Raw genomic sequence first — 11,432 nt, forward strand, 5'->3', positions numbered from 1 at the left:
ACACACACACACACACACACACACACACACACACACACACACACACACACACACACACACACATTGTAATGAATGCCTCCTTTTTGAAAGTCTCTCATACGTACATTGTTTCTCGATTTTTTCTGTTTATCTCCACATTTTTCCTTTTTCTGTAAATGATTTTACTGGCAAATTACAAATATTATATTAAAATGATGATTATAAATAAATACATGTATATGAATAGATCTGTGGATTTCTGACAATGAAAAAAAGTTTTAACTGAGTTATTTCCTTTTGATTTTATATTGGGTATTCTGTGTAAACTGTGACGAACGACAATTCTTTATTTCAGAGAAATTTTCTGTCATAAGGGAGGGACACTATGCTGAGTGAAGAACTGAAGAGTTCTCTTTAACTCAGCTAGGTGTAAATCTTTCCTATCACAAGATCAGGGGTGTGGCAGAAAGACAGCAGTAAGAAGGAGCCAGGGAGTAGTAGTAGAAAGGCTGCAGACAAGAGTCAGGAGCCTAGAGGAGGGGGCAAAGGAGGTGAGGGGTGGGGGCAAAAAGTGAAGGCGAAAGCAGACGACCGAACATTGCTAGAGAGCAGGAAAGGGGGTGAAAGGAGAGAATTTTTCAGAAGAAATCGGACCCAAACCCGGGACCTATTGAATGAGAGGCAAACACTTTAACCTCTTGACCATGAGAACCACCACTTTAACTCTTTATAGAAGTAGCGGACATAATATATCTGACCATCAGAACAGACGCGATACCGCGCCACATCTCGACCCATCATACACAAAAGGACACAAAACACAAAACAGACAGAAACGTGAAATTGTATAAGGGGGAGAGTTTAGAATCAAGTGAAATTTCCACTTATTATTCTCGTATCGTCTAATTTGTTCTCATGACATACTGTTTTTTCATGACTATCAAAAAATGGACTCGTGTCGATGTGAAGCGGTAAGCCGAGAACAAGATCTGTTCCTCAGAACTGAGAGGTGCTTGAAATGAAAGAGAGAGAAAGGAATCGAGTTGTTTCCCCCCTCCAGTCTTCATTAGCTGGTGCCTTTACAAATAAAATCAATAAAGGATTTTCCCGTTTTCAACCTTTTTTTTAGCTCGACATCCCAAAGGGAGTGCAAGTTTTTCACCTTCAAGATATCCTGCATTGTGTTAAGTAGGGCTTAAACTTTAACGATAAAAACCAACAAAGAACGAAGTGAGGCACCGCGAGAAGAAAAGGTGTATGATTATGTTTACATTAAATACATTTGCGTGGGTATTGATTGAGCATGCAGCAAGCTTAACATACTCATGATTTGGCGTTGCGAAGCGAGGCAAGCACAAAACAGCTCTGTCAATGAACGCATAAAACATAAAAGGATTTTTGTAAAACTCTCCTTCCGCCTGAAGAGCACAGGTAGGTTACTACACATTGTCATGTCCTTTATTCTGTGTGGTGCAGTTTTATCCTGACATGTGTAGATTTCTATCACCAGCGTCTGTGGTGTGGTGATTTAGCACATTGCAGCTGTCGTACGCAGGGGACTCAAGTTCGATTCCCAAGGGGGGAGAGTTTTTTTTATCGTTCTTCCTGCTGGGATATTCGCCCTTTCACTCTCAGCCTAGATCTATAATCTAGAATCTAATATAGATCTAGATTCTAGATCTAGATTCTATATCTAGATGTATATCTAGATCTAGATATCTAGATCTACAACAATCTAGTAGATCTAGATCTAGACAGTAACAGGCAGGATTGAAGCCCACTTTCTAAAAAATCTAGATTCTAGATCTATAGTAAATTGTGTCAATGGTCGCGTAAAAACACCTTATTAAAAAAACAGCAGGAGTTAATAGGGTTATGCCACACAAAGCACGCATGATACATATGATATGTACTTCCATTTGAAAAAGTGGGGACCGGGGGGGGGGGGGGATAAAAAGAAGATAGAGTAACTGCTCTCCAGTTCTATGACCACACACGCACCCGTTGAAGCCAAGAGATAAAGATTGGGGAGGCGGGAGGTCGTGGCGATTTCAATACTTGCCATAGAGGCGTTATTTTGTGTTAGTATACCCTCGCTCTCATTAGCAAAGGTGAAAAGATCTTACAAGTCCAACAGTTTAAATATCTAAGATATATGATAACATCGGATGCCAAATATTCCACACATAAAAAATGTAGAATTACAATGGCTAAGGCTAGTTTCAATAAAAATGAGCCCAATCCTACAGAACAGAAACATCTCAATGACTACCAAAATGAAAGTTCTGAAATGCTATGTATGGTCAACCCTTCTATATGGCTGTGAATGCTGGACAATCACTGAAGACATGAAACTAAAATTTTCTGTTGTTTCTCGGGAGACTGCTAAGAGTATCGTGGAAGGAAAAGAAATCAAATGAGGTAGTGCTTGACGAAGCCCACATGGGACGCTCTCTTTTAAAAACAATCAGGAAACGACAAATTCAGTTTTGAAGACACCTGAATAGACATATGGGTCTTGAGCATCTAGCTCTCACTGGCAAAATTGAAGGCAAACGAAGAAGGGGTAGGCCCAGAGCAACCTACTTAAGGAACCTATACAAATGAGTAACAGGGAAAGACCAGGGAAACGTAGCTTTCTTAAGAGCATCTGAGCAGAGGAATGAAAGGATAACCATGATCGCCGATGTCTGTTGCAGATCTGGCACTGGATAATAATAATGATACCCCCACACTGTTCCCTTGGTTCCATCCATCCATCCATCCATCCATCCATCCATCCGTCCATCCATCCATCCATCCATCCATCCATCCATCCATCCATCCATCCATCCATCCATCCATTCATCCATCGATTTCTCGCCCTCTGTCTATATATAGATCTATCCATTCGTCTGTCTACACCAGTGTCTGTGGTGTAGATCTAGTGTTTAGGACGTGTTTCGCCGTTGCACACAGGAGACCTAAATTCGATTCCCATGTGGTCAGAAGTTTTATCCAGTATCTCGATCTTTCTGTCGAGACGTTGTATCCGTACCAGCTAGGGTAGGCTCTGACAGGCAGGATCGAAGCCCACTCCTGAATGATCTAAACTGTGTCCATAGGTGCATAAAAACAACTGCATTTTTTAAAAAAAGAATAATTTCCGCCAGACTCGGCACCGAGCTCCCCAGTACAGTGAGACCACTCGCACACACGCACGCACACACACACACACACACACACACACACACACGCGCGCGCGCGCGCGCACAGTGATAGATGGGCAAAGGTGACCCGCACCAGTTTGCCACTCAAGTCTTGGCGACATCTATTTATCTATCTATCCATCATCCACCCAGCCATCCAGCCATCCAGCCATCCATCCATCTATACTTCCATCCATCCTTCCTTTCTTCCTTCCTTCGTCCTTTCCTTCCATATATCTATCTACCAATCAATCTATCTGTATCGTATCCATCGATTCGTCTATCCATCTATTCACCCATTCATGAATCCATATATCTTTCCCCTCATCTTGCCATCCATCTGTCTATCTCCGCCAGCCCTCGCCGCCAGACCCCTCACCGAGCTCCCCAGCACCACTACACCACACACTGTGAGAGATGGGCAAAGGTGACCCGCACCAGCTTGTCACTCAAGTTTTGGCGACATATATTTATCTATCTACCCATCATCCATCCAGCCATCCATCCAGCCATCCATCCATCCATCCATCCATACTCCCATCCTTCCTTCCTTCTTTCCTTTCTTCCTTCCTTCATCCTTTCCTTCCATCTACCTATCCACCAATCGATCTGTCAATATTGTATCCGTCTGTCCATCTATCCATCCGTTCATTGATCCATCTATCTTTCCCTTCATCTTGGCATCCATCCATCCATCTATCTATTTCTGTCAGCCCTGTCCGCCAGACCCCTCACCGAGCTCCCCAGCACCACTACACAACACACACGCACAGTGAGAGATGGGCAAAGGCGGCCCTGTACCAGCTTACTACCCAAGTCTTGGCGACATCCTACAGCCTGATGCGGCTATGTGGAATGTGGAAGAGGTAGTTTGTTTTTGTTTTAGTAGAGATTTTACGGCGCTCGCAACTGCATAAGGTCATACGAGCGCCAAGAGGTGGATGTCAACAAAGAAGTCCTTACAGGGAATCAGACTTACTCTGCTCACCTCTTTGACTTCAAGTCTGCTTCGACTATCAAGGCACCCCGGAAATAGCGAGTCACTAGAGTGTGACAAACATACAAAAGAAGTAGAGGAGAATGACGAGAGTAAGGATAAGAAAAGAAAAGGCAGCAGTTCCCTTTTGCAGTTCAGGCACAGTTATGAGCATAACATTGTTGGATCAGCCTATTTACAATTCTACTGTGCATTAGAACGAGAAATATCCCCCCTTTGGGAATGGCCTAACGACACTTCAGTCAGTGGCACTGTCCCGGGGGAAAGAGGTAGTTTACGGAATCGTTGACGTGTGTGTGTGTGTGTGTGTGTGTGTGTGTGTGTGTGTGTGTGTGTGTGTGTATGTGTGAGTGTGCGTGAGAGAGTGTGTGTGAGTGGGTGTAAGTGTATGTGTGTGTGAGCTTGTGTGAGTGTGTGCGTGTGAGTGTATGTGTGTGTGTGTGTGTGTGAGAGAGAGAGAGAGAGAGAGAGAGAGAGAGAGAGAGAGGGGGAGAGAGACAGACAGACAGACAGACAGACAGACAGACAGACAGACAGACAGACAGACAGACAGAGTGAGTGTATGTTTGTGTGTGTGTGTGTGTGTGTGTGTGTGTGTCTGTGTCTGTGTGTGTGTGTGTGTGTGTGTGTCTGTGTGTGTGTGTGTGTCTGTGTGTGTGTGTGCTAGTATAATATGAATTGGTTAGTGTAAGGTTTTGAGTTACCGGCGTCTGAAGGTAGAGCAGCGATTAAGCGCTCTGTCGTAGCACGCAAACGACTAGAGTTCGATTCCCTTGCGTGCATAATTTCTTATCCAGTATTTCAGTCTTTTTGTTGGGACGCTGTGCCCCTCACAGCTCAGGTTGGCGGAGGGGTCAAATGCCGTCTCCCACTGCTTAATGCTTACTGATCCCATAATCCACAAGGATCGTAGGGGCGCAGTGTGATTGAGAGCCTCGTCAGATGATGTCTCCACTTTTCCCCGGGGGGTTTTTAGCGCGCCTGAGTTTGGCCGAAGGATTTCCCTGTCCATTCCCCAATGTTGTCGGTCCACCTCTTTCTTTGCCTTCATATCTTTCTCCTTTCCTGCACAGTTCCCTGAAGAATGGTCTTGGATAGGCCACACGTTCTTGTTACATGGCCATACCAATTCATTTTTTCTTTGCTTCACAGTAGAGAGCAAGTCTAAATAGTGACCCACGTGTTGTTTCACTCAATTGCGAATTTCCTCATTTGTGACGTTGTCAGCGGGCGGTTGGCGGGTGCTCTGGTGTGGTTTGCTCCTTCTTTCCTATCAAACATGTTTCGACCTTATCTCTCCTTTTTTGTGTGTTTGTTACTCTCTTAGAACACTTCTAATCTTCGACACTTATATGACCTTATTGTATTGCAAGTGCTACTCTTACTAAAACTAAACGTGACGTGGTCATTGTATGAGATGGCAAAGTAGTCTCTTAGAAAAACTAAATCGTGTCGGTGGACGCGTAAAGCACATAATTTAATTTTTAAGATGGTTTATGCCAAGCCTTCATTATCAAAATAGAGTTGGTCTGGGAAACAAGTGCATCCCTACATTTCACAAATCTCAGATTGAAGGCATAGTCATGTTTTGTGTGGCATGATGGTGGATTCAGGCGCTTGTCAAAGTAATTGAGAAAATACTGACATTTCCCCGACCGTTGGGGAATTTCTATCGATTTTTTAAAATCTCTTTTTATTTGGAGGGGGGAGTGGGGGGGCTTAAAACCGATTATTCAGCCTCAATTTAAAAATACATTTAACATTTTCTATGTGAATTTAATGAAAAACTTTAACAATAGGCACAAAAAATGTAATTTTGCTATTTCCAGAGCACTCAAGCTTAGGAAGTCTCAAAACACTGACTTTCACCTCAGACACCAAGCGACCCCCGACCTCTTTCAAAGACAAATACATGTATAATATTAGCTTCTATTCAACACCGTTGTGATTTGGTTTCCCTCCCCCCCCCCCCCCCCCCCTTCCAGGCGCCCACCTTGGACTACATGTTTGACCAAAGCTACAGACACCACTGCTGGTCCAGCACAGACCACGAGGAGCCCTCCAACGTTTGCAGGGACGATGACCTCACCAAAGAGTCGCAGGAGGAGGAAGAGGTTGCTGACCTCCGCAGTTGTTCCTTCCCGGGCATGGCCGCAGATCTGAACAATTCGGCGGCGGATAGCAGCAAGGTTTGCTGAATTATAATTGACCAATCGCGTTGTAATTTATTTATTTTTTTGTGGTAGAGGTTTTACGGCGCTCGCAACCGTATACGGTCATATGAGCGCTAGTCGTAATTTACGCACCGCTCCCCCCTCTAAAAACGGATAACAAATTAAAAATAAGTGCATGTATGTGTTTATTAATTAATTATCAATTGATCAGTTAAAATTGACACATCTAATATCAGTTTTTTAGGCTACCGGACTCAAAATCGAGAGGTTGCAGGGTCGGGGGTTCGAGCCGCGGGCCCGACGTTGTGTAAGAAGTTTCTATTTTTCAAAATTGGGCTCATTTTATTAAACTATCCTTAGCCTATAAATGGCCACTTGCACTGTATGCTTCCCATGAAGTTGGGGTTGTTTCAGAATGCTCTCAGGTCTGTTGGGGTAACAGTATAGATTGTGAAGCGCATAGAGCTTGCTGTTGAGCGCGGATTCGCGCTATACACATACTATCTAGTAGTAGTAGTAGTAGTAGTAGTAGTAGTAGTAGTAGTAGTAGTAGTAGTAGTGTCATTATTATTATGCATCGACCTTGGTTTTCCAGGGTCTACTCGTGCTGTCTTAGATACAATCAATAAAAAGAAAGAGATTTCCGATCAATTTAATACTGTCACCGCCATGAAATGAGTCTCATGTCTTTGCGTTTGACTGGGAACGATATTCATGTCGTCTGCACCAAAGAAGTAAAGTTGAAGCATAACAGGAAGAAAGAAGAGGAGAAAAAATGGGAGGGAATTATATTATAGACTTTTCTATAACGAGGAGAAGGAGGGGCAGGAGCAAGAAGACGACAGCGGTGACAACTATAGTGCGGTCAAAAATTCGTGGCGCAACTTTTCCTCAAATATCTCTTTAACAGGTGAATCAATGTCATCCATACTTTGAACAGCAGTTTGTATCAATTTGTATTAACTGAATCATATTTTGCTCAACATCTGAGGCTAGATTTAAAAACTTTTCTTCATAAATTTATATAAAACACTATAAATCTCCACCACGCAGAAAAAAGGAATATTCACAGCACTTCTCACTTCTCACACACATTGTGCCCACGCAAAAAGGAATATTCACAGCACTTCCCGCTTCCCGCTTCTCACACACATTTTGCCCACGCATATGGCTTACGTCACAGCTCATCAGTGACACATTTTAGTGGCCAAACTAGTTACAAGAAATGTATTTTATGGTTTACAGTTTTTGGCACTAAAGGTTCTCAAAACATGCGTTCAATAAGAATGATGTCGTGATTAGAAAAACTTGACAGACATGCTCTTAAAAGTGATATTGCCCCAGCTGTAAAACTTTTTAAATCTGTAGAAACCACCCACTTGGATTTTTTACTAGTGTTCATTAGGAATTTTCTAGAATTTTGCTAACAGGTGTTTACAAAAATATTGATCTCTTAAGACAAATTGATACAAGTCACTGTGCAAAAGCTGGAGAGTCTATGTTCGATAGTTTTTTTATAAATATTTGACAATAACTAGGGCCTCGAATTTTTGACCGCACTATAGATGGAGGTGCACAGAGAGGGAGAGAGAGAGAGAGAGAGAGAGAGAGAGAGAGAGAGAGAGAGAGAGAGGGAGAGGGAGAGAGAGAGGGGGGGGATAATGAAGGGGACGATTATGAATTTGTCTTACTTTGTATATTACTGCTATCCCGTCCCAGATATCCTTGTCATCTCTGACGCCTTGCTCCCTCGCTAGTAACTACCTCACCAACGGGGAGCAGAGAGGAGAGAAAATGGACGTTGAAACATCACATGAGGAGAGGATGGAAGCACCACGGTGAGAGAAGAGTACATAGGCCGTGTGCCCGTTCTTTGGGCGAGGAGGGAAAGGGGGGGGGGGTCACCTTGATATAGAATGTGTTAGCTTCGTAATCAGGGCGTAGTATGTTCAATCCTATCGAGAATCTCAGGGTTCCTTTGACTTCTAGGGATTTGTCATGACTATGAAATTGATCCTATCCTGTCGGAGACTACTATGACACCACATCATTAAAAATTCAAAGCGCTTTCTTCGTGTTTGTAATGCCGTAAATTGTGTATGCCACGAAAGTGACAATACTTAAATATCTCTCTCTGTCTCTCTCTCTCTCTCTCTCTCTCTCTCTCTCTCTCTCTCTCTCTCTCTCTCCCTTTTTCCTCAATTTTTGAGTCCCACTGACTGTCAATGCGCCATGGATACTTCATGATGACCATTGTTTTCACTCAACATACAGAGTGTTTCAGAACCATAAACAGCTTAAACTACAACACTCTATGCTACTATTCGCCGCTATGCTTCATCATTATGTGGTCAATTTATGTTATCCACTGTGTCATGTTTTGTTTTAGTAGAGGTTTTACGGCGCTTGCAACTGATCCATGTATCTGCAGCAAAATAACATAATACTGCATAAAGAAAAATAGTATCAAACTTTTTTTGGTTATTGTTTTTACAGCCCTTTCAACTTCATAAGGTCATATGAGCGCGTGGGACCCATGAAACATTTTCATTTTGTAGGAAATTTTGAATTTTGTTCGGGTGGCGGCCGAAGACTACTCTTATCGATTTTTGGACCACCAAAGGACCTTTCACGTGCGCAACTTGCACACAGGACCTCTCAGATTTTTCGCCTTTGTCCGAGAAGGCTAGGTGTAAATCTTTCCTACTGTAAGATCAGGGGTGTGGCTGAAAGACAGCAGCAAGGAGAAGCCAATGAGTAGCAGTAGAAAGGCTGCAGAAAGAGTCATGAGCCCAGAGGAGGGGGCAAAGGAGGTGAGGGGGTTGGGGTAGAAAGTGGAGGCGAAAGCAGACAGCAGAATATCGCTAAAGAGCAGGAAAGGAGGTGAAAGGAGACAAATTTTCCATTGCTACCCGGATTCGAACCCTGGACCTTTGAATGAGAGGCGAACACCTAAACCTTTGGGTCACGAGACCCCCTCCCTCTCATCTTTATGTAAAAATCCCGTCAATTTATGTTATCCATGTATCTGCGGCAAAATGACTTGATGCTACGTAAGAAAAATAGTATCTAAACTCTAGAAGGACTTCGCTTTGCTCTAGGTAGCAAGAAAAAAAGGTTTGGTTCCTCGTGTATGACGTAGTACCTGTGCAACAAACCTTCGCCAAATGTTACAACGGGGAAAGAATTAATACCCCTTGATGCGCCAGTGGTTTAGTGGAGACCACGCATGCCATTCAGAAGACAACTATACGTCTACTGTGCAACCAGTCAGAAAAGAACTCAAGGGAAATCGGGAGAGCAAAGTAATAATTAGCGTACGGAACTGAAAGCAGTGTGGGATGATACACCTTAAGAACAGGCTGTAGCATCAGCATCAAATGAACCTGATTTTCATTCATTTTTAAAAGCAAGAATGCCCCAGATAGATATGGACTGAACGATCCTAATTCTCAGACACTTAAGAGCTGCCAAAATGTGAGGCTGAATTGTTGGACTCAAGGCTCCAGCTATGGAACTTCATTGTTGGTAGTGTAAGGGTGAGCACACCCAGAAATCGTGACGCGGATTTTTGGCTATTGTTCATAATCGAAGTACAACTTGGTTGCATATAACGATGTGGACGGTCTTATGAATATGGAGCTGTGAATGACAAACACGGGGAACATTTTCCTCAAGACATTTCAGCTATCGTTTCTGCAAGCGACTGAAGTTTTGGCCTTTGTTTTAGTAGAGGTTTTATGGCGCTCGCAACTGCATAAGGTCCTATGAGCGCCAGATAATTAGAGGTGTTACAAGAGGGTAACAACAAACATAAAAAAAAAGAAGAAGGGGAGATAAGGACGATATATGATTGATAGGAAAGAAGGAGCAAACCACAACAGAGCACCCGCCAACCACCCACTGTTTTGGCCTACCCAAGAGGAGGCTCCAGCGTTGTCGTGAAGTTTTCTGTCTGGAGGAGTTGGCAGCAAGTGTTGTTGGTTAGTTACAAGAAAAATACCAGAACAAGGGGTACACCTAAGCCAAGAAACGTCAAGCAACTAAATAAAGTGACCGCCAGTTCGGAGTCCTATCTATCGATTATTTGTAAAATATGAAATCGTTATTATTTTAAAAACTAGACATACGAGTCGAATTTCAGTAGCATTTTCGTGTTCAGGGCCCTTAAATCTCTATGAATGTGATGTTTGAGCCCCGAAGCAGGAACTTTTGGAAAAAGTTGTAGACCAGTGCAATCAAATTCAGGAGCAGATTGTCACTTTCGTATTACTCGTGATCGTGATAATCGCATTAACCCCACCTCCCACTGTTTCATTCCAGTGTGGCCTCAATTTCAAGTGAAGACAAACAACCTCACCCCTGCACCTCATGTGTCGGCGCACGTGAAAGGTAGCACTCACGATAAATTTACGGCAAAGGCTGCCTGTCAACGGGAGAGGAACAAATGAATATTTCTTCGGAAGTCCTTAACTTCTACCTGAAAACTACAACATACTGGGACAAGAGGCACACATTCAAGTCAACTTGCTACAAAGAAACAAAAACAAATAGAGAAATGAATCGCATGTATTGGAAAGAAGTCGGGTGATTTGTTCGAGAGCAAAGGTCTATGCCACGCATTTTGGGACAAGAGGCACACGTTTATGTCATTTGCTACAAAGATGGTTTCTAAGAGAGGAAATGCCTATTCTATGCACAGTCTCAAATTGACAAATGAATTATGCTTCAGAGTCATTTAAAACGACTGAGACGTTTGCTTGAGGAGTGGCCACCGGGAAGAATTTCGTTAACTCACGATGACGTTCATTTTGTCTTCTAATTAATTTGAAAACGTGCTTCGCCTGATTTGATCCTGGGGTGGTGGGTCGAGCTTGGTCGAATAAATCAATATTGCTCATGTTTGTATATGTTCATCAACGAATGGCGAGTGTTGTCTACAAGTGCTGATATTGAATTAAATGTCATCAACTCTCTACTTTTGTTTTATGAAGTTGAATTTGTCTTTGTCCCCTCGTGATTTGTGGGTGAATGTCAGAAGAGCGCAGGAGGGAGAGAGAGAGAGAGAGAGAGAGAGAGAGAGAGAGAGAGAGA

At 43.0% G+C, this 11,432-nt stretch overlaps 1 protein-coding gene across 1 annotated transcript in view; it reads left to right on the plus strand.

Moving 5' to 3' along the window:
- The first annotated feature begins 3,848 nt into the window (after window positions 1–3,848).
- The window catches only part of LOC101850689, a 14,795-nt gene continuing 7,211 nt past the window's right edge, over window positions 3,849–11,432 (plus strand). Inside the window, exons 1-3 of the mRNA XM_005089983.3 lie at window positions 3,849–4,033; window positions 6,150–6,353; window positions 8,058–8,176. Coding sequence (XP_005090040.1) covers window positions 3,947–4,033; window positions 6,150–6,353; window positions 8,058–8,176 — 410 coding nt within the window. The 5' untranslated portion in view covers window positions 3,849–3,946. The remainder of the gene's footprint in view (window positions 4,034–6,149; window positions 6,354–8,057; window positions 8,177–11,432) is intronic.

The sequence above is a fragment of the Aplysia californica genome, unplaced genomic scaffold (genome assembly GCF_000002075.1).
Source record: "Aplysia californica isolate F4 #8 unplaced genomic scaffold, AplCal3.0 scaffold00011, whole genome shotgun sequence".
Taxonomy (NCBI): domain Eukaryota; kingdom Metazoa; phylum Mollusca; class Gastropoda; order Aplysiida; family Aplysiidae; genus Aplysia; species Aplysia californica.